Consider the following 24,416-nt stretch of genomic DNA (forward strand, 5'->3'; position numbering starts at 1 on the left):
CGCGATCAGGACTGCCGGGACCTGCAGTGTATGACGCGAGCACCACTCAGATGCTCGCGGTCATACACAGGACGTAAATGTACGTCCTGGTGGGCTAAGTACTGCCGTACCAGGACGTACATTTATGTCTGTGGTCGTTAAGGGGTTAAATATCACGGCACTGTAAAGTAACACTAGGGATGGCACTCATATTGGATGTACAAAGCTTTTTGTTCCCAGTTGTCTCCCCACAGCCTCATTATCAAGGTGTTATGTCATTCGTCTATAATCTTCATGTCTTACCTGAGGAGTTTTGTTCGCAGATGTATCTCATGAGCTTCATGAACCCCATACATATACTCTGCTCGTACCGCTCTTCACTCATCTTTATACAGGCCCATTTAGCTTTTCCATACTGTCTCTTCTCATACAACACTTCACCGCACTATGGGAAAGACATTGAATATTAAGTAATATGGTACCTATCTATGCATAGTATTGTTTTTTTTCCCAGTGTTCTTACCGGGGAGTTTAACTATTAGAACTGCACGATTTCCGAAAAATGTGCGATTTATGGAGGTAAATATTGCGATTGCCGTATAATAAACAGATGATGAAATCGCCCAATCTCCAGAATTTGACATTCCCCCATCTCATTTCTGTTCCCCCATGTCACATCCCCCCTCCCTCCAAAAAACCCAAAAACCTGATGCTTACCTAGCCACGGTCTCCCTTAGGTTTGCTGCAGATCCCATTCTCCTCCATGCAGGCCCGTGTGTTATGGGACTTACAGGACCTTTCTGCTCAGCCAATCACTGGCCTGACACATGACACCGCTACGGCCACTGATTGGCTAAACAGGAAAGGTCCTGGAACCAGCTGACCATACGTACTACACGTTGTTTTTCAGGCGCTGTTGTTTGTCAAACTAAAGACGTATGTGTAGTCCCTGTGTATGATCTCTCTATCGGATAGAACAGCTGGCCGGATAATTGTTTGTTCCGGACGTGCGCCATATAGATTCATCAGTAATGTAAATGCTGGAGTGTTTTTTGTTTTTTTGTTGCGTTATATTAATTAAGATTTATTATTTCAGAGAACAGTGAAAACCTTTACATTTCTGGCTTAGAGAACTCATTTTGAAGTGCCCATTTTAACATGTAAGGGCTCATTCACATATTGTGGTTAGGGTGCAGGTTTTTGCCTCAATTTCAAAAGCTGAATCATGAAAAACTTAATAGTGATTGATAGGGGGTCTCTGTGTGATTCTGTCCCTGTGTGTGTGTGTGTGTGTGTGTGTGTGTGATTCTGTCCCTGTGTGTGTGTGTGTGTGTGTGTGTGTGATTCTGTCCCTGTGTGTGATTCTGTCCCTGTGTGTGATTCTGTCCCTGTGTGTGTGTGTGTCTCTCTGTCCCTGTGTGTGTGTGTGTGTGTCTCTCTGTCCCTGTGTGTGTGTGTGTGTGTGTCTCTCTGTCCCTGTGTGTGTGTGTCTCTCTGTCCCTGTGTGTGTGTGTCTCTCTGTCCCTGTGTGTGTGTGTCTCTCTGTCCCTGTGTGTGTGTGTCTCTCTGTCCCTGTGTGTGTGTGTGTGTGTGTGTGTCTCTGTCCCTGTGTGTGTGTGTGTGTGTGTGTGTCTCTGTCCCTGTGTGTGTGTGTGTGTGTGTGTGATTCTGTCCCTGTGTGTGTGTGTGTGTGATTCTGTCCCTGTGTGTGTGTGTGTGTGATTCTGTCCCTGTGTGTGTGTGTGTGTGTGTGTGATTCTGTCCCTGTGTGTGTGTGTGTGTGTGATTCTGTCCCTGTGTGTGTGTGTGTGTGATTCTGTCCCTGTGTGTGTGTGTGTGTGATTCTGTCCCTGTGTGTGTGTGTGATTCTGTCCCTGTGTGTGTGTGTGATTCTGTCCCTGTGTGTGTGTGTGTGTGTGTGATTCTGTCCCTGTGTGTGTGTGTGTGTGATTCTGTCCCTGTGTGTGTGTGTGTGTGTGTGTGTGTGATTCTGTCCCTGTGTGTGTGTGTGATTCTGTCCCTGTGTGTGTGTGTGATTCTGTCCCTGTGTGTGTGTGTGTGTGTGTGTGATTCTGTCCCTGTGTGTGTGTGTGTGTGTGTGATTCTGTCCCTGTGTGTGATTCTGTCCCTGTGTGTGATTCTGTCCCTGTGTGTGTGTGTCTCTCTGTCCCTGTGTGTGTGTGTGTGTGTGTGTGTCTCTCTGTCCCTGTGTGTGTGTGTCTCTCTGTCCCTGTGTGTGTGTCTCTCTGTCCCTCCCTATGTGTGTGTGATGCCTAATTTCCCCTGTGGAGGCACCATAGGAGATTAACACTTGCCGTCACTTCAAAGTGTTACTGTTGTAATAAAAATAAAAAATAATTTTTTTTTACATGTAGTTTTTTTTCCCTCAGTGGGTGGCCTAAATGCAGAGACCCCCACCGATCGCAAGACTTGAAGGGAGGGAAGTGCTCAGTTGGACGCTTCCTCTCCCTGTTTAGCTCTCTGCTGCAGAATACAAGCTCCATAGACTTCCAGAATCTGCAGTAAGGAGATGGCAGAGTGATCGTGCCTGGCGGAGCCTCTCCTGACTCATTCTGGTGATTGCGTCTCAGCACAGACCTAAAAGCTTTTATTGTTTTTTTTATTTTTATAAATGATAGTGAGTTGTTGGTGTTTATTGTATTAGTATCTACGTTCTCTGTCGTGTGATGCACTTCAGATTATTACTATACAAAGCTTTTACCTTTTACAGCCTTACGGCTTGTGCATCCTCCTCCTATGATTCTCATTTGTATCAGGGATCTTGAGGGTATTACACAGAATAAATCCTCATTTGTTCTTAGCTGGGATTCTCTGACTTTTTTTTTCTTTGCTCCAATTTAGTCGTTGCGTCCCTTTAAGTGTGATGTACGCATGTAGTAATATTTACTTCGCACCACCCGCCCCTACAAATCTGTGTGTGTATCTGCTTAGGGAAACCAGGCGAGAGCGCTCAGCGCGACGTTACAGATTGTGATAATCTCATTTCCTGCTCAGAGATTCTTATGCAAAGTACATAAAAACAACAACAACAAGAAGATTCTGAACACTGAATTTCTGTGGTCAACAGTAATAATGTCCAAGGAAAGATACAGGAATGGAATGAAGTCTTCTGTGAATTCATGCATCCTATACACCTAACAGGGCCCCACCATCTCCATTCTCACACCACAAATAGATGTAGAATGTATTGCAGCAAGTAAAGGGACTAGAGATGAGCGAACTTACAGTAAATTCGATTCGTCACGAACTTCTCGGCTCGGCAGTTGATGACTTTTCCTGCGTAAATTAGTTCAGCTTTCAGGTGCTCCGGTGGGCTGATACATTCCTAGGAAAGAGTCTCCTAGGACTGTATCCACCTTTTCCAGCCCACCGGAGCACCGGAAAGCTGAACTAATTTACGCAGGAAAAGTCATCAACTGCCGAGCCGAGAAGTTCGTGACGAATCGAATTTACTGTAAGTTCGCTCATCTCTAAAAGGGACAGCTAGAGCTGGCCGGTATGACCAAATATGTGTATCATGGTATTTTTATAACTTTTGGCGGTTTCACTGTATATAACTGTATTTCTTTCACCATCACCCCCCCCCCCCCCAAATCATGTTTCTCGCCAGCGCTGTTCTGCGCCCCCCCCCCCCCCCCAATTAATTATCAGCCCAGGGGGTACTACTCACATATGTCACTCGCAAGCACTGCCCTCCTCCTCTTTGTTGCGGGCCGCTGGAACTCTATACTGTACACCAGTGGTCTCCAACCTGCGGACCTCCAGATGTTGCAAAACTACAACTCCCAGCATGCCTGGACAGCCGTTGGCTGTCCTGGCATGCTGGGAGTTGTAGTTTTGCAACAGCTGGAGGTCTGCAGGTTGGAGACCACTGCTGTACGCTGTATCCCTATGCCCGGGCTGCACTGCAAAAGATAAAGAAAATAAACTTTAACTTACCTACGTCGGCCTCACGCTGTTCCTTGGGACTGGAACGTCGGACAGCAGTCAGCCTATCACCGGCCAGAGCTATGTCCCGCCCCGGCCAGTGATAGGTTAAACGCACTGTCATGTAAGAAGCCGACCAGAGCTCCTTACATGACAGTGGGCTCAGCCTATCACTGGCCGGGGCGGGACATCGCTGCGGCCGGTGATAGGCTGACGGCTGTCCGACGTTCCCGGCGTAAGGCCGACGTAGGTAAGTTAAAGTTTATTTTCTTTCTTTTGCAGCCCGGGCATAAGGATACAGCGTACACAGTATAGAGTTCCAGCGGCCCGCAACAAAGAGGAGGAGGGCAGTGCTTGCGGGTGACATGTGAGTAGTACCCCGCTGGGCTGATAATTAATTGGGGGGGGGGGTAGCAGAACAGCGCTGGCGGGTAACTTGATAACATAATTTGGTGGGGCGGCGCAGAACAGCGTTGGCGGGTAACGTGATCTGGTGGGGGGAGCAGAACAGGGCTGGCGGGTCACATGATTTGGTGGGAGAGCAGAACAGCGCTGGCGGGTAACATGATTTGGGGGGGGAGCAGAACAGCGCTGACGGGTAACATGATTTGGTGGGGGGGAGCAGAACAGCGCTGGCGGGTAACATGATTTGGGGGGGGAGCAGAACAGCGCTGACGGGTAACATGATTTGGGGGGGGAGCAGAACAGCGCTGACGGGTAACATGATTTGGTGGGGGGGAGCAGAACAGCGCTGGCGGGTAACATGATTTGGTGGGGGGGGGGGAGCAGAACAGCGCTGACGGGTAACATGATTTGGTGGGGGGGGAGCAGAACAGCGCTGACGGGTAACATGATTTGGTGGGGGGGGAGCAGAACAGCACTGGCGGGTAACTTGATTTGGTGGGGGGGAGCAGAACAGCGCTGGCGGGTCACATATGATTGGTTCCCCGATGTGGCGACAGCGCTGCGCTGGGCTGATGGTTCATTCCCAAGGGGGAGGGGCCCAACCGGTATTGCGGTATGGGAAAAATTCATATCGTGCAGCACAAAAATTTCAGTATTCGGTATGAACCGGTATACCGCCCAGCCCTAGGGACAGCGTCCAACAATCCAAAAAGTATCATAATTTAGCCCTTTTTTTTATAATTTTTTTTTTTTTAAGCAACACAAAACTGCAATATAATTTGGAAAGTCTAAAATCGGATGGAACCATTCATAGAGATTCCACCACAAAATCTACCGTAATTCTAGTAGCAGATGTTACATGGTTTTCTAGGATTATAACATGTCGCCTCTCCACTAGAATAAGCGGTAAGTATCTGATCGCTGGGAAATGGGGATCCCGTGTACCTCGAGTCAGTGGAGCCGCAGTGTGCTTTGTTCAGCGGGGGGTCCCTGGTTCTAGTGATTGCTGGGGGTCCCAGTGGTCACACCTTCACTGAAACAAAATGTATTACCTATCCTGTGGATAGGTGATCACTTCTAAACTTGTGATAACCCCTTTAATTGTCCATATTGGGCTTTCTTCCTGTAGGTTCTTCTACATTTTATATACCGACTGTTTCAAATCCCCGATGTCAGATATTCTGGCCCTAGTTACTTTATGTAAATGTTGAGTTACGTTGGGGGTTTTAAAGGGGTACTCTGCCCTTAGACATCTTATGCCCTATCTAAAGGATAGGGATAAGATGTCTGATCACGGGGGTCGCGATCTCTGTGCAGCACCCAGCATTCATTTAGAATGCTGGGTACATGGGGTCATGATGTCACGGCCACTCCCCTTGTGATGTCACACCACACCCCCTCAATGCAAGTCTATGGGAGGGGGCGTGGCGGCAGCCACGCCCCCTCCCATAGACTTGCATTGAGGGGGTGTGGTGTGACGGCCCAACCCACCCCCACCGCCCGCTCCAAGCGTTCGGAACAAAATGTTCTGAACGCTGAGGCAGCGGAGTACCCCTTTAAGCACTAATTCAAGATCCATGATCCTGCATGACAAAGATGCTCGGTCTTGCAGAATGACCTATCTGTAGAATTTCTACCTTGGACAACAACATATCAACCATGCCAAATTGCCAATTTTTTACTTGGCTAGTTGTAGCCATTGTGATGTAGTAGGTATGGTGGTAGACTTTTGGATGGAATTCACCATGTATGACCTAGGAATATGAGTCCATAGTCTATGGTTGTTATGGAGGGGGCATTCTTCAATGGAATCCAGTGGGCCAACTTCTGGGGAAAGAGGAAATCAAAGTGGGTTCAAAGGAAAGTCAGTGCTTTCCTCCAAAATAAGGAATTGTATGAGCATGCCCAGGCAATATGTAGGAAGCCAGAGAAGCTTCTTAGGATATTTTATCTGTATATGCTATAAAAATGTGATAGCTGGATAACCCCTGTCCTTGTGCCCTATTAGGACCTGTGGACATCCTAGGGATTGTGGCTCGCTCAGGACCCCCCATTAGAAACCTGAATGGAGAGCCACTCTGGCTGTCATGTACCCTGCAGTGAGTCCTCGGACAATAGGCTGTTTGCTCCAAAGCTGCTTTCCGAATAAAGTTGTCTCCAAAAAGTGATTTTTGGTGTGGCCTATGGGGAAGGACCCTCACTTATAGGTGTATTAATCATAGTTTTAACATTTTTAATAAAATTACCTTTTCTTTGCGGCTCAATAGCAGGAAGGGCACAGTCTGCCGCTCCTCTGTCCGGCCATTTCTTGTCAACTGTTGAATTGGTTCTGCCATCTCTGTAATGGTAGACAAAAAAAATGGATTGTCAATAGAGTTTGTCATAGTAACATAGTTCAAAAGGTTGAGAAGAAGGGAAAAGAAAGAATCCATAAAGTTCAACCTATAACCCTTCTGTGTTGATACAGAGGGAGGGTTTAAAGGGGTTCTCCGGTGCTTAGACATCTTATCCCCTATAAAAAGGATAGGGGATAAGATGCCTGATCGTGGGAGTCCCGCCGCTGGGGACCCCTGGGATATTGCACGCGGCACCCGGTGGCGTGTGACGTCACTCCTCTGCCCCCGTGTGACGTCACGCTCTGCTCCTCAATGCAAGCCTACGGGAGGGGGCGTGATAGCTGCGCGATCAGGCATCTTATCCAAAGGATAGGGGATAAAATGTGTAAGCACCGGAGTACTCCTTTTAATTCCTTTCTGACTCCAAATTAGAATGCATCCCTGGATCAACGTTCTAGCCCTAGGAGTCTGTGATCACACCTATGTATGGTCTGCACCATCTCCGAGAGGGTGCATTATGGTTGCAACGCTGGAGCAACATGGTGACAACTGCTCTTCAGCTTGTTCTTTATGCAGTAACCGAATGTAGAATTTTGGCTGTCTATGTTCTATAAAGCGCTATATACAGTGGTCCCTCAAGTTACAATATCAATTGGTTCTGGGACGACCATTGTATGTTGAAACCTTTGTATGATGAGGCCATTGTAAGTTGAGGGATCACTGTACTGTAGTTTTCTCAACAAATGGAAATGGGAACCAAAAAATAAATAAAAAAAACCTTGATGGCCGTTTGTATAGTTTTGTGTGTTCTTCGAACTGATGACATTTGATAAACCTCACGTGGTGATTATTTTCTCTCCAGTTACTGCCAGGAACATCCTAAGACGAGAGCTGCTAATCTAATTGAGATATTCAGGTCATGTCGGCATTAAGTGCCGCCTAATAACCAGCGAGTTTCATCTGATTCACAGAAATTAACCAATTCCCAGCGCCGTAATTGTTTATTACCGAAAACAGATGTTACACTTTCTACAGGCATGAAAGTGGTCGTATGGTGGCCTTGAAGGGGCAGCTGTTAGGACAAATAGTGATATTGGTCCCAGTGAGAAAGAGGCCTAGTTGGGCCATGTAATGCTTTAGATAATCTAGTTGCTGGTCTATTTGTTTAAAAGTGCTTTTAAGGTTTTAATGTAGAGTGAAGTTTTGGGGGCATTTTGGAAAACCAAATTTACAAGAGAGCAGGTTAAAAAAGCAGAATTGCTACTTTAATCTCCCACTCCCTTGGCATTGGTTTCAAAACTTTCATTGCAATGGCATGCAACAAAAAAGATTATTTCCATTAAATTAAAAAATCCGGGATGGGCATATTACCTAAAGCAGGTCATACAGATTTTTGCCAAACCGGCCAATCTCTCAGCCAGGCATCAGATGGTTTTCATCATACCCGATCCTTTTGCTGTGGAGGAGGTGAGGTGTCTGGCAGTGACTTTCCATGCTCTGGATGTACAGAATACTTTGTGTATAGGGGAGTTGGAAGAAGTAGGTTTCGGCTGACTAACTAACATGTGAAGGTAAAGAGTTTGAACACCAGTCGGACAATTTTAGAAGGCAAGTTCTAGGCATGTTGTCTTCTGTCTTCTGAGATGTCCAGAAGTAGATAACCCCATATCTAAAAAAAAAATTGAATTATCTACTATATTATTATCATCATCAAACATGTTGAACAATGGATGTGCCCAAGACTTATTAGAAAATGAGGGCAGGCAAAACAAACCAATCTCAACCAGAAAAATGGCGTCTCCTGAAAATGTTGTATTATTCTTCCTTCTCCTTCACCAAGCAACAAAGTTTTCCAAAAGTCAGTGTGAAGAATCGCTGCATGTGCTAATCTCCGCAAACACAAACCTTCCCAGTCGGTGCCCAAACGGGACTAATTTGTTTCTTTTACAACTCGACGGCGCTTGTGAAGACAATTTCCATACTACAGAAGGACTACACTACGCACGGGAAGATGGCCTCCAATCCCAAGAGATGGATCAAGTAATATTTTTGGTACGATTAGGGAGAAGGCCGGGATGTTTTCCGCTCAAGGTTGGGATGTCCTCTGATTAATTTCCCAATACTGTACCATCTTTAGAAGACAGCCAAGAGGAACTAAACCTGCTGTACCGGTTGCTCAGATGATCTTATCTGATAAACTGGGTGAGGCGTCTCATTGACACTTTCTGGAAATCACCTCTGCTCCTTAGTAAGCCCATAACCTCACAATTTAATGTCTTTGTCACCTCGAATAACCCAGTCTCCTAATAATTAAGGGTTTGTAGAATCGCCCATGTATCTTCACATCTTTAATATACAGCAAGTTTATTAGATCTCTCGGATTATTACCATATTTTTTTTAATTAAAATTTTAATGGTCGAGACTTTCCTAAAAATCCGGTGTTTATATGCAGTTAAGGTGTCACTATAATGCTATAAAATGTCTGCAGCCTCAAGCAAGATTTCGATTTTATTCCCACCTACTGGGTGCAGATCGGGACTCTCATTGTTTGGTATGTCACAGTTTATAGAGCACTAAAGTGCAAGCCAGAAATTGGTGTGCCCTCTATTGCTGAATGAGTATCCCTATCTCTGTGATGTTAGAGAAGAGCTTAGTCCTCTGCTGGTACTCGCCCCGGCCCTTCTTTCCCTTGCAGTCAGGATTTGGAGGCTCTGCTGGTGCTTTTTAAATATGTTCGACCATCTATAATACTAAATGTAAGGGGCGACACTGGATCTAATGGGTCACATATTATCTTACTAACCATCGGCTTAGTGATCAAAACTATTTGCTGCATATGTATTTCCATTGGCTTTGTTTTCTTTTTTCTTTTTTAAACTGTAATCTTTATTAAAGAGTTTTTATAGACATTAATACAAAACACAAAGAAAAGAAGTAAGAAATATCACAGCGGCCAGAGCCCAACACCAGCGACAAAATGCAACAATATCACAGGGGCTGAAGCCCCATAATAAGTATCAGAACAGTAATGAGAAAACAAGGTTAAAGGGGTACTCCGGCGCTAAGACCTCTTATACCCTATCCAAAGGATAGGGGATATGGCGCCTGATCGCGGGGAACCACCGCTGGGGACCCCCGTGATCTTCCACACCGCACGCCATTAGAATCAGCCCCCGGAGCGTGCTCGCTCTAGGTCTGATTACTGGCGATCACGGGGACGGAGCATAGTGACATCACTGCTCCGCCCATGTGTGATCTCACGCTCTGACCCTCAATGCAAGTCTATGGAGGGGGCGTGACAGCTGTCAGAGTACCCCTTTAATAGGACACAGCTGGAAAAGCCTGAAATAAAGATCTCCTCAAACCTTCATTGTCAAAAAGTGTGCTAAATGTGTCTTTGGCTAACAAATGGATCCCCTGTGGAGAAATACATCAATCTGGTGTTATAGAAGAACGAAGTCCTATGCTGGTATTCTTCCTGGCCCTTCTTTCCTTGGCAGTCAAGATCTGGAGGTCCTTTAGCATATGCTCCACCAACGCTAAATCTAAATGTTAAGGGTAGAGAGGAGAGACGTTACAGTGATTCGATTCGTCACGAACCGCGCGGCTCGGCGGTTGTTGGCTTTATCCTGCATAAATTAGTTCAGCTTTCAGGTGCTCCGGTGGCTGGAGACTCTCTTAGGACTGTATCCACCTTTTCCAGCCTCCGGAGCACCTGAAAGCTCAACTAATTTATTCAGGATAAAGTCAGCAACCGCTGAGCCGCAAGGTTCGTGATGAATCGAATTACTGTAACTTCGTTCATCTCTAGTAAAAGGAAACAACGCAACCAGTGTATTACAGAGTATGGGACAAGAAAAAGTACTGGCGAATGACGCGGCTACAAACATTTTTCTGAGAAAGTCCTCTGACTCTCTATACTGAGTAGGTGGCAGAACTGTTTCTAGTGACCTGTAAAACTTTCTCTTCAAGGTTATTTACTTATAGGCAAAACGCTGCCCAGATCTTCTATCCTAAGTAATAAGCCTTCTCTGCCTTTTTGTGTTTTATTTGTTGTAATTGTCTCTTCCATACCGGGAAAAGATTATGATTCGTGAGCACTATAAGCATGAAAACTGCGTCTCCTGTGGATTTAGAAACGGTTTTAGTTCTCTAAAATTCAACAGGTTATGACAATTTTTTTTGGTCATTTTCTGAATATTATAAAGCTCTTATTTCTACTGGAGTAAAGTGCGTTTGCTAATGCCGACAGGTTTCAGCATTAAACCTCTTGTTCTTGTGTCCTACGCCGTCTGTGATTGTGTGTACTGAACAATGCAGCTCTGTGGGATGATCTGTAGATCATTTCTGTTTCCATGTATTCGGTTGGCACATAGATCAGAGGATTAGCTGGTCCCCACGATACCCATTTTTTCTGTGGTAGACCAAGGTGGTTTTCCTTTGTCTGGTCACCATCCCAAGAACCCCTTATGTCTATTTTTCTCTATAGCTTTGTTTTGGATAAATGGGCACTATTAGATACGAAAACATTTTATATGTTTATTCATCTTGGCAAAACCTTAACCTTTTTATATACTTAATAAAAAAAATCTTATTTATTTTTTTATATAAATCATGGCTTATAAAATAATGGCTTTGTCCAAGCTGAAACACAGGCATGGACATACTCCAGTAATTGAGGGTGGGCTAGAACTCCTCTGTGCTCTCTCCTGCCTGATGGCACTCCTCTGTGCTCTCGTCTGCCTGATGGCACTCCTCTGTGCTCTCGCCTGCCCGATAGCACTCCTCTGTGCTCTCTCTTGTCTGATAGCACTCCTCTGTGCTCTCTCCTGCCTGATGGCACTCCTCTGTGCTCTCTCCTGCCTGATGGCACTCCTCTGTGCTCTCTCCTGCCTGATGGCACACCTCTGTGCTCTCTCCTGCCTAATGGCACTCCTCTGTGCTCTTGTCTGCCTGATGGCACTCCTCTGTGCTCTCGCCTGCCGATGGCACTCCTCTGTGCTCTCTCCTATCCTATCAGAAAGTGCTAGCCCACCCTCACTTACTGGACTTTGTCTATCCCTGTGCTTCAGCTTGGACAGAGCCATGATTTTATAAACCATGATTTCTATAAAAAGTGGAGAACATTTTCTTATGAAGTATATTAGAAAGGTTAATGTTTTACCAAGATGTACAACATATAAACTGTTTTTGAATCTGACCGTGCACATTTAAGACTCTTATTACATGGAACTATCTGGTGCTCTGCATGATCACTGGGAACAATAACATTTACTCCACCTAACCACGGTGCACACTACAGTATTACATTTGGAAGGAAGATTCACTCTTGTGTTAGTGGGTTTCTTCTCCAATAGGTGAAATGCTTATGGTCACCGAGCAAGATTATTTGGACTATCTGCTTTAAATTGCAGGTTAAAAAATGGTTCAGTATGTCGAATGTTGACATACAGGGTATGTATCCAGGGATGTGTAATTCCTATCGCCCGACGCCCGGGACATGCAGTTCCGGGCGCCGGGCAGGTGAATTTTTCCGGCCCTTAGCCCAGCTTCGGCCAGGCAGGGCCGGACCTGACCAGCACGGCGGCGCTCAGCAATCTGTATGGAGCAGGCTCCTGACTCGTGCCCGCTCTGTACTCTGCAGCTCCCGGCTGTTCTCAGTAGCCGGGGGCCGCCGCTAATAGCCAGCATGCAGCGATCGCCGCGGCTGGCTATTAACCCTTTAGATCGCCGCTGTCAAAGCTTACAGCGGTGTCTAAAGGGACATGTGAATGCTCCTTGGTGGGCTAGTGGGGTGGATCCCTGGTGTCCTGTGGCTCTGTCATTGATAGAGCCTGGCTGGACTAGGCTCTATCAATGGATTGCAGAGCACACAGATCAATAGAGTTCAGTAGAACTCTATTGATCTGTATGAGGAATCTAATGTTTCCTCCTAAAAGTCTAATAGAAGAAAAAAATTTTTAATAGTTTAAAAGACACTCATTAACCCTTTCCATGTTAAAAGTTCAAATCACCCCCTTTTGTAAATTAAAAACATGTAAACATAAATATATTTAGTATCGCTGCGTGCGTAATGGCACAAACTATCAAAATATAACGTTATGTATCCCATACAGTAAATGGCGTAAATGTAAAAAAAAATAAATACCATGGCTATTATAGGGCGAGGAGTAAAAAAACGAGTGTAAAAGCAAAAATTGGCCGGGACAAGTGGATCGTCATGAGGGACAAGTAGATTTTAGTACCGTGGACAAGTAGTTTTTTTAAATTAAATTTCCACACCCCTGGTATCCATAGATTACACCAGGCTTCTACCATCTATAAAAGAGAGAATTTGTATTTCTTTTCCCAGAATTCCTTGCCTGCAAAACTCCCTACACCAGCTGGGTCATCTCCACAAGGAAAACCAACATCCCCAAGAGAATTGGTCCTTATTCTACACCACACTCTTTAACCTCATAATGTACTGCAACACATCGGTAACGTGGTACCTGGTGGTAAACGCACAACTCCAGTATCTAATCCCTAAGAGGTTACATGGACTCAATCATATTGGTCCAATGTAACAGGAACCATTGTGTTCACCATAAGCTGGAACAGAAAGGATAAACAGCTTGGTCCTTATAGCCCGGATCTATCTATGCGTCACACTAAACAGTATTAATAACTGATGGTTGTCATGGGCTTAACACGCATGCGTTTGGCAGATATAGGTTTTAGTCACTTGTATACATATGTTGCTTCATACAGCTATAGGGGAGTGTAGCATGTGCTCATTCTAAATAATAAATACAATATATAGCAGAGCTGACATGGTTTAGGAATGCATTGTGATTGATCTCAGAATAGAGAACTATTCTTTTTTGCAAAAATAAAAAAATCAGTAGCCAGGATTTTCTAAAATGACCAGCGTGACTTTTTATTTTTTGTGTTTTTTTTTATTTTTTATTTTTTTTGTGCGGTGTCTGTAGTTTTTTACTAGTATCCCTTCCCGTATTTTTCGCCGTCTAAGACGCACTTTTTCTTTGCCAAAACTGAGGGGTTAAAGTTGGTGCGTCTTATAAGGCGAATACACACCTATCGCGGCGGTCCCTGCGGCCATCAACGGCCGGGACCCGCGGCTAACACAGGACATCACCGATCGCGGTCATGCCCTTTATTAACCCTTCAGACGCGGTGATCAAAGCTGACCGCCGCGTCTGAAGCACCGCCGCGGTGAAATCGCTGCGTCCAGAACAGCCTACAGGACACCGGGAGGGACCTTACCTGCCTCCTCGGTGTCTGCTCCGTGCCGGGATCCCCTGCATGGCCCGTGCTCTCCTTCGCCGTCGTCATGCGTAGCGACGTCATGGCTGCGACGGAGAGCGAGTATACCAGGCAGCAGAGACGTTCCGGAACGACGGGAACACCCCGGGGACGCGGCGACAGCTATGGAGGGCGACATCCAGGGCAGCGTTGACGGGTCCGGAGCGGCGGGGACACGTGAGTACTACCTCCTATACCAGTGGTCTTCAACCTGCGGACCTCCAGATGTTGCAAAACTACAACTCCCAGCATGCCCGGACAGCCAACGGCTGTCCGGGCATGCTGGGAGTTGTAGTTTTGCAACATCTGATGGTCCGCAGGTTGAAGATCACTGTCCTATACTTTACATTGTATTTGGTTCAGAATCTTTTTTTTTTTCTAGATTTTTATCCTATAAAATTAGGTGCGTCTTATATGCCGGAGCGTCTTATTTGACGAAAAATACGGTATGTGTAGCATAGATTTTTTTGATCACTTTTAATAAACTTTAGAATTTTCTGATATGTGAGGAGACCAAAAATCAGCAATTTTGGCGTCTGTATTTTTATTTATTTATATTTTTATAGTAATACTATTGACCATGCAGGATCAGGAATATGCCAATTTATTAATTTGAACAATTCCGCACACTATGATACCAAATATATCTTTTATTTACCTCTATTGCTACAGCCTGCCTCACGGCCTGCACGAAGTCTAGTGCAGGCCCCGGGCTGGCCTGAGAACCAGTCGGCACCCTGCGATCTCTGATGGTCGTGTTTACCGGTAGTTGTCAGCCCCCTGGCGCTTTATACTCCTTTACCTGACCTCTGATGTAAATGTATATTGTAATATACATTTACATCATGGGTCGGAAAGGGGTTAATAGAAAGGTCTGTCCAAAAAAAACAAAAAAATAAAATAAATAGGCGCCAGTATAAAAATTCTGGTGCCTGGGATTTGTCTAGCCCTGACCTCTACAGCATTGCTTTGCCAAATGATAAACTAAGTTTTCCAACATTTAAAGGGGTACTCCACTGGAAAACATTTCTTTCTTAATCAACTGGTGCCAGAAAGTTATACAGATTTGTAAATTACTTCTATTAAAAAATCTTAATCCTTCCAATAGTTATTAGCTTCTGAAGTTGAGTTTTTGTTTTCTGTCTAACTGCTCTCTGATGACTCACATCCCGGGAGCTGTGCAGTTCCTATGGGGATATTCTCCCATCATGCAAGGGATATTCTCCCATCATGCACAGCTCCCGGGACGTGACATCATCATTGAGCAGTTAGACAGAAAACTTCAGAAGCTAATAACTATTGGAAGGATTAAGATTTTTTAATAGAAGTAATTTACAAATCTGTTTAACTTTCCGGAGCCAGTTGAGATATATATATATATATATATATATATATATATATATATATATAATTATAATAAAAAGGTTTTGCCTGGAATACCCCTTTAATCCTTCCAGTACTTATCAGCTGCTGTATACTACAAAGAAAGTTCTTTTCTTTTTTGAATTTCCTTTCTGTATGACCACAGTGCTCTCTGTTGACACCTCAGTCCATTTTAGGAACTGTCCAGAGCAGGAGAGGTTTGCTATGGGGATTTTCTTCTGCTCTGGACAGTTCCTGAAATGGACAGAGATGTCAGCAGAGAGCACTTGTGGTCAGGCAGAAAGGAAATTCAAAAAGAAAAGAACTTTCTTTGTAGTATACAGCAGCTGGTAAGTACTGAAAGGATAAAGATTTTTTAATAGAAGTAATTTACAAATCCGTATAACTTTCTGGCACCAGTGGAGTACCCTTTTAAAGCAGTGTTTTCCAACCAGTGTGCCTCTAGCTGTTGCTAAACTGCTACCCCCAGCATGCCAGAACAACCAAAGCTAAAAACAAAACAGGATGCTTGTACTAGTAGTACTATTGCCTGATATCTTGTGTTGTGAAGGAAGGATGGACTGTGTGGGTACTAACCCCCGTCTGCTGTGGACTCGAGCGCAGTGAAGTGACACTTAGTGATTTCTTTCTTCTTTTCCCGTTCCCTTTGACGTATGATTTGCGCACTCAGGAAAATTGACTCTTTAATTGTTATTATACAATGTTAATTCTGCATGGTTAGTGGTATAAAGTAAAACAGTGTTTCCCAACCAGTGTGCCTCCAGCTGTTGCAAAACTACAACTCCCAGCATGCTCGGACAGCCTTTGGCTGTCCGAGCATGCTGGGAGTTGTAGTTTTTCAACAGCTGGAGGCACACTGGTTGGGAAACACTGAAATAGAATACTAACAGGACCTGATGGATGGCAGATTGATAGATGTCCTAGATCAGTGGTCTACAAACTGCGTCCTTCCAGATTTTGCATTTCCGAGCGAATTCTGCAAAAAGAATTGATGTGTCAATTCTCTCAGCCGATGCTGGAATGGAGATCAGCTGGCACATAGTCAGGGCTGGAGGGGAGGTGTATAAATACTATATATCCTGATCCCATAGAGATAGCAGCAGTATACAGATCAAGCTGGGAGGGGAGGTGTATAACTACTATATATCCTGATCTCAGAGAGAGAGAGCAGCAGCAGTATACAGATAGAACTGGAGGGGAAGTGTATAACTACTATATATCCTGATCTCAGAGAGAGAGCAGCAGCAGTATACAGATAGAGCTGGAGGGAAGGTGTATAACTACTATATATCCTGATCCCATAGAGAGAGCTGCAGCAGTATACAAATAGAGCTGGGAGGGGAGGTGTATAACTACTATATATCCTGATCCCATAGAGCGAGCTGCAGCAGTATACAGATAGAACTGGAGGGGATATAAAAGTACTATAATATCATAATCCCATAGAGAGAGCAGCATTAGCAGTATACAGATAGAGCTGGAGGGGAGGTGTATAACTAATATCTGATCCCATAGAAATGGCTGCAGCAGTATACAGATAGAGATAAAGGACAGGTGTATAAGTACTATATAGCCTGATCCCTAGGGATGTAAGAAAAAATCGATTCTCGCGATAATCGCGATTTTTCATTTGCCGATACATTTTGAATCGATTCTTTTAGGGATGTGAAATTTTTATCTGCGGACGCCCGTATCTTACCTGCCAACGAGCCCGCGGAGCTCCGGTACAGGTGTTCGGTCCCCGGGCTGTATTCTTCTTACTTCCTGTTAGCAGCGATGTCCCGCCTCTGCTGGTGATAGGCTGAAGCTCCATGTGACGTGCTGGACTAACAGGAAGTAAGAAGAATACAGCCCGGGGACCGAACACCTGTATCGGACTGTACCGGAGCTCCGCGGGCTCGTTGGCAGGTAAGATAAAGTGCGTTTTATTTTATTTTGCAGCCCGGACGGGATAACATGAGAAAAGTGAGCACCGGAGTACTAGATCGCCGCTGTCAAAGCTGAGAGCGGCGTCTATTGGGATCTATGAATGCTCCCAGGTGGGCGATATATCGCGATATATCGCGATGTATCGTCCCCTAGACGGTATCGCGATATATCAGGATATATCTAATCGCCACACTGGTATCGCGATTCGAATCGAATCGCCAAATTCTTGGCGATTCACACCCCTACTGATCCCATTAAGATAGCGGGAGTATACACCTAGAGCTGGAGGGGGTGTATGACTATTATATCCATCCTGTTCCATAGGTATAGCAGCAGCAGTATACAGATAGAGTTGGGGGGGGAGTGTATAAGTACAATGTAGTCTGACATTTTATTGAGTTTACAATGATCCAGTACATACAAGTATAATCTGGAATGTCATAAGAATAAGTACTAGATGATTGTTCTATAGACGCCTCACACTTTGTGCTCTCTACCTATACCAGTGAACCATGAGCTTCCAGTAATCCAGAACCTATATGGTTTTAGCATCAGATTAAAGGAACGTTCCAGGGGAATATGCCTACGTTCTCCTCTCACCTCTATGACCTACATTCCCGGGTCTGATTCCTTAAGTGCGTTCTAATTCATCAGAGACCTCATCAGATAAAACTATAAGACTTCACATAGGACTAAGGACGGGATTGGGAATGTATTGTTCACTTTAATACACGGCAGAGAGATTTTCTGTGATTTCATCAAATCCTCTTATTTTAGCAGCTGGCACATGACGCGGCTGCTGGACTTGTAATTCAGGGGCCTGAATGGTTTTACAGCCACAGGATCAACATACAAGGTCGTCCAATGGACTCGATGGCATCTCCTCGTGTTATCTCTGCGCTCACCATTCAGTTGACGGCGTTAGAAGTGCTTTGTGCTGAATGAATCAGCAGCGTTAATGCGGAAGAACTCGCAAAGACTCGATTAACGCTTGGGCTTAAGGAATTTGTGCTGGGTAGTCTGGGTTTTATATTAGCTTCATGATATTTCTCTATATATTTATACAAGAAGAAGAAGAATAAGACACATTACACCTCAGACCTCTATGGCAAAAAATGCAGTGCTCATATTCGGGGCTGAAACCAATTGGCGCCATACAGGCTGCTGTTTATGGCATCCTTTATTCTATGGAGCAGCAGACATAAGGACTACTCTAGAATGGGTCTGTTGACCGGATGGGTTTAGTTTTGGTAACTTTAAAATGCATAGGGTGTTGATTCCCAGTAGGGATGTAAGAAAAAATCGATTCTCGCGATAATCGCGATTTTTCATTTGCCGATACAGAATCGATTCAAAATATTTTTGAATCGATTCTTTTAGGGATGTGAAATTTTTATCTGCGGACGCCCGTATCTTACCTGCCAACGAGCCCGCGGAGCTCCGGTACAGGTGTTCGGTCCCCGGGCTGTATTCTTCTTACTTCCTGTTAGTCCGGCACGTCACATGGAGCTTCAGCCTATCACCGGCCGCAGCGATGTCCCGCCTCCGCTGGTGATAGGCTGAAGCTCCATGTGACGTGCCGGACTAACAGGAAGTAAGAAGAATACAGCCCGGGGACCGAACACCTGTACCGGACTGTACCGGAGCTCCGCGGGCTCGTTGGCAGGTAAGATAAAGTGCGTTTTATTTTATTTTGCAGCCCGGACGGGATAACATGAGAAAAGTGTGCACCGGAGTACTAGATCGCCGCTGTCAAAGCTGACAGCGGCGTCTATTGGGATCTATGAATGCTCCCAGGTGGGCGATATATCGCGATATATCGCGATGTATCGTCACCTAGACGGTATCGCGATATATCGGGATATATCGAATCGCCACACTGGTATCGCGATTCGAATCGAATCGCCAAATTCTTGGCGATTCACACCCCTAATTCCCAGTTAGTAGGGCCATGTAGCCGCCATTTCTCTACCAGTCATAGAGAACAAGGGAGCTGTCCCATGACATTCATTTGACCGTTCACACTAACTTTATTTATCTCTGGATCCTAGTTGACAACCGATTATTTTTATATATATATATATATATATATATATATTTTATTTTTTTTTACCTCCGGATCCCAGCTGGCAGCTGATTGGCTGCTCACAGTAAATTCCTTAAAGGGGTACTCCGGTGGAACACTATTTTTTCTTTAAATCAACTGGTGCCAGAAAGTTGAACAGATTTGTAAATCACTTCTATTAAAAAATCTTAATCCTTCCAGTACTTATTAGTGGCTGAATACTACTGGGGAAATACTTTTCTTTTTGGAACACAGTGCTCTCTGCTGACATCACGAGCACAGTGCTCTCTGCTGACATCTCTGTCCATTTTAGGAACTGTCCAGAGCAGCATATGTTTGCTATGGGGATTTTCTGCTACTCTGGACAGTTCTTAAAATGGACAGAGATGTCAGCAGAGAGCACTGTGGTCATGATGTCAGCAGAGAGCACTGTGTTCCAAAAAGAAAATAATTTCCTCTGTAGTATTCAGCAGCTAATAAGTACTGGAAGGATTGATTTTTTTAATAGAAGTAATTTACAAATCTGTTCAACTTTCTGGCACCAGTTGATTAAAAAAAAAAAAAAAAAAAAAAGTTTTCCACAGGAGTACCCCTTTAACCTCCTGATCCTAGTCCACGGTTGATTGGCTGCTCACAGTAACTTCCTTTACCTCCTGATCCTAGTCCACGGTTGATTGGCTGCTCACAGTAACTTCCTTTACCTCCTGATCCTAGTCCACGGTTGATTGGCTGCTCACAGTAACTTCCTTTACCTCCTGATCCTAGTCCACGGTTGATTGGCTGCTCACAATAACTTCCTTTACCTCCTGATCCTAGTCCACGGTTGATTGGCTGCTCACAGTAACTTCCTTTACCTCCCGATCCTAGTCCACTGTTGATTGGCTGCTCACAGTAACTTCCTTTACTTCCTGGTCCTAGTCCACTGTTGATTGGCTGCTCACAGTAACTTCCTTTACCTCCTGATCCTAGTCCATTGTTGATTGGCTGCTCACAGTAACTTCCTTTACCTCCTGATCCTAGTCCATTGTTGATTGGCTGCTCACAGTAACTTCCTTTACCTCCTGATCCTAGTCCACTGTTGTTTGGCTGCTCACAGTGACTTCTTTTACCTCCTGATCCCAGTTGGCGGCTCATTGACTACTGACCGTAACTTATCCTGAACCAAGTTGATGATTTATTGGTTGCTCACAATAAAAGATAAGAGGCTTGGTGACTTGTAGCTACAGGGGGCAATGTGCCTGTCACTATAAAGATAGTTTCTCTACTTTCTACTTATCCATTTGAGTACAAGTCCTAACCGAGCTGCTGTCCTGCTGTGATGGAAAGTCTCTGCTCCTCCTGGGTAATATCTCAGTCATGTGGCAGAAAAAAACAAAGGCAGCGAAATACGTATTGGGGAAGGTGCTCTAGTGAAAACGCGTATGAGCCGCTGGTTCATGTGATGTTCTAATACCCCACATACTCAGCTTTCTGTAATACCTAAACTAATGCATGCGGATAATGAACAATGGGACAGAGGCCTGCACTGACCACGTGGCTCAAGACCTGCTATATATAGGGCAGGTCATTATACAGTCTGCACACTAGAATCTGGTCTAAGTATACAGTGTTCTGCTCAAAGATCCTGGTGTGGTCCATAGTGCATATACACAGTCTCCCATCTTTTATATAAGGAATAGGGGAATACAAGCTAACAATTTCTGGGTGGATGGGACAGGATGACAGTGAATATTCCGGTCCTTTCTATCTTCTTCAGGGGTGGTCAGTCATATGCATTCACAATGTAGTCCTATATATGTATAGGGGCACTATTGCTACAAAGCGGTCAGATTAGGTGGGCAGCGGTACTTCCATCACTGCGGGAGACCGAAGTCCTAAGTACACGGGTGCCGCACTCAGCCAGCCGACTCCGCTTCATCTGCTCAAACGGACATCCCCAATTCCAGACGAGATGCAGGGCGCTCTGAGCACCCAGGAGATGGACTCTTCATGGGAAGGGCCCAGAGCCATAATGGTCTCCTGGTTTGAGCTGTCAGTCAACTGAGCACTTGGCATGAATAGTCCACCTCCTGAGCAATGACGTGGGCAGTGCCTGGGATACCACAAGACTTGCATGACCTGAACTTTATCAAACTTTATGGAACAGTCAGCAGGTATTTCGGCCATAGACATCTTATTCCCTATCCAAAGGGGCATTCCGTGCCGGGTGCTGAGCCAGCATCAGACACCTTATTCCCTATTCTTTGAATAGAGGATAAGATGTCTATGACCGGAATACCCCTTTAAAGGGGTACTCCGGTGGAAAACTTTAGGTTAAACAGATTTGTAAATTACATCTATTAAAAATTCTTAATCCTTCCATTACTTATTAGCGGCTGTATACTACAGAGGAAATTATTTTCTTTTGGGACTTATTTTCTGTCACGACCACTGCGCTCTCCACTGACACCTCTGTCCATTTTAGGAACTGTCCAGAGCAGCATGTGTATGCTATGGGGATTTTCTCCAGTTCCTGGCATGGACAGAGTTGTTAGCAGAGAGCACTGTGGTCGTGACAGAAACAAAATCCAAAATGATAAAAATTTCCTCTGTAGTATACAGCCGTTAATTCTGGAAGGATTAAGATTTTTTTATAGAAGTAATTTACAAATCTGTTTAACTTTCTGGCACCAGTTGATAAAACAAAAAAATTAAAAAAAAAATAAAAAGCCACGAGGGGGGGAAACACTGCCTGTAGAGCTCAGAGACAGCATTGTGTGGAGGCATAGATCTGGAGAAGGGGGGGGAATATTTCTACTGGACTAAAAGTTCCACAAAAGCTCATATTTCTTACATGGAAGAGGAAGGACTCTTCCTAGAGCTGCTGTCCCACCAAACTGAGTAATCGGCCAAAAAGGGCCTTAGTAAGAAAGGTGACCAAGAACCAATGGACACTCTGGCCCTCATTTGCTATTGCAAACCCGACATGTTTTGTTGGGTTGTGCGCCAGATTGTGGCACATTGCACCAAAAATTCTGTCTGCTCCAGAATTTGCACCAGAATAAAAAAAAAAAAAAAAAAAAAAAACCTGACTAGCTCTCCATTTTGGTAAGAAAAACAGAAAAAGGGGCATGGCTGTCGGGTGAAAGGGGGCGTGGTCACCGAAAAGGGGCGTGTTCCTGACATTTTCACAAAAACCCAACATATTTACTAAGGTTTTCACATAAAATGTGGTGGATTTCAGCTGAGGAAAACCCGACAGATCAGAGTATGCGTAAAAAAAAAAAAGTTAGGGAAAGTGGAAAATGTAAGGAAACCTTAGTAAATACCGTGGAAAATATATTGTAGGGAATTAAAACCCACAAAGAAACCTACACGACACTTAGTAAATAAGGGCCCATGAGTGCAGATGGAAGAAGCTTCCAGAAGGTCAACCATCACTGCAGCCTCCACCAATCTGGGCTTTACGGTAGATTGGCCAAAAAGAAGCCTCTGTAAGGGACACAAGACCAAGACACACGAAAGCCTCAACCAGAATACATTGTATGACCTGTCCTTGGCTTCTTCTGTGTCTTATACTATTCTAGCTTTCTATTTCTGTTAATGTCCTTCATCTCTCTGTAATCTCTTGTGAACCCAAGAAGAGGCTGTAATCTGACATCCCGGTATGTTGTAATTCTTATCATTAAAGGGGTACTCCGGTGGAAAACAATTATTTTTTTTTCTAAATCAGCTGGTGCCAGAAAGTTAAAGGGGCTATCCAGGAAAAAGCATTTTTTTATATATATCAACTGGCTCCAGAAATTTTTCTTCTACACTGGGAACCACCCAGTTTAGAAGAAAATCCCCATAGCAAACCTCTTCCAAACGGGGCGTTTCCCGAGACAGGTGTCATCAGAGAGCACTTAGACAGAAAAGAACAACTCAACTTCAGAAGCTCATAAGTACTGAAAGGATTAAGATTTTTTAATAGAAGTAATTTACAAATCTGTTAAACTTTCTGGAGCCAGTTGATATATATAGATATATATATATATATATATATATATATATATATATATATATATATATATATAATATATCTCTATCTATGTTTTTTTTTCCTGGATAACCCCTTTAAACAGATTTGTAATTTTACTTCTATTAAAAAAAATCTTATTCCTTCCAGTACTTACCAGCTGCTGTATGCTCCACAGGAAGTTTTGTAATTCTTTCCAGTCTGACAACAGTGCTCTCTGCTGACACCTCTGTCCATGTCAGGAACTGTCCAGAGCAGGAGAGGTTTGCTATGGGGATTTGTTCCTACTCTGGACAGTTCCTGACATGAACAGAGGTGTCAGCAGAGAGCACTGTGGTCAGACAGAAAAGAATTACAAAACTTCCTGTGGAACATACAGCAGCTGGTAAGTACTGGAAGGATTAGGATTTTTAAATGGAAGTAAATTACAAATCTGTTTAACTTTCTGGCACCAGTTGATTTAAAAATATATATATTTTCCAGTGGCGTACCCCTTTTAAGATGCTCTATACTATAGAGTCCATAGCAGTGTTTCCCAACCAGGGTGCCTCCAGCTGTTGCAAAACTACAACTCACAGCATGCCTGGACAGCCAGAGGCTGTCCAGGCATGCTGGGAGCTGTAGTTTTGCAACAGCTGGAGGCACCCTGGTTGGGAAGCACTGGTCTATAGGGAGGAAACGCCTCCTTTTATATAAACCATATAATGTGTATAGGGTTGTTATGACTTTGTTGAATTACCATATGCTTGATCCTTTTGTTTTGAGGTGTCTTGTTGTTTTCTCCCTACGAAGAGTCCACATGCCCAAGCGAGTGTGTATGGGGGATCGGGTGGAATGAAAACTTGTCGAGTGAAAGGACGTTTAAATATTATTATTCTGTCCGACTAGATCTATAGTAATGTCCGTGAGCTCTGCATAAACTTCAGAATAATGTCGGCAATACTGGATGGTTTTGGCAGGATCAGGTGACCATCTAATGTAAACGGGGACCACATGACTCCTTCCTGTGGCACATACCGGTATTTTTTTTTTTTTTTTTGGGGGGGGGGGGGGGGGGGGAATGGCTTG

The 24,416-nt window shown here is 44.4% G+C and overlaps 2 protein-coding genes across 3 annotated transcripts in view; one reads left to right on the forward strand and one right to left on the reverse strand.

Moving 5' to 3' along the window:
• Positions 1 to 24,416, forward strand: part of FANCM (FA complementation group M) — a 120,185-nt gene that overhangs the window by 36,959 nt on the left and 58,810 nt on the right. The gene's annotated exons all lie outside the window — the stretch shown is intronic.
• LOC130295717 (heme-binding protein 1-like) overlaps positions 1 to 24,416 on the reverse strand; it is a 40,399-nt gene that overhangs the window by 10,758 nt on the left and 5,225 nt on the right. For both annotated transcript variants that reach the window (XM_056546751.1, XM_056546750.1), the window contains exons 2-3: positions 6,579 to 6,670; positions 283 to 424 (exon numbers count right to left, since the gene is read on the reverse strand). In XM_056546751.1, the coding sequence (XP_056402726.1) occupies positions 283 to 424; positions 6,579 to 6,668 (232 nt within the window). In that variant the 5' untranslated portion in view covers positions 6,669 to 6,670. The remainder of the gene's footprint in view (positions 1 to 282; positions 425 to 6,578; positions 6,671 to 24,416) is intronic.

The sequence above is a fragment of the Hyla sarda genome, chromosome 11 (assembly GCF_029499605.1).
Source record: "Hyla sarda isolate aHylSar1 chromosome 11, aHylSar1.hap1, whole genome shotgun sequence".
Classification (NCBI taxonomy): domain Eukaryota; kingdom Metazoa; phylum Chordata; class Amphibia; order Anura; family Hylidae; genus Hyla; species Hyla sarda.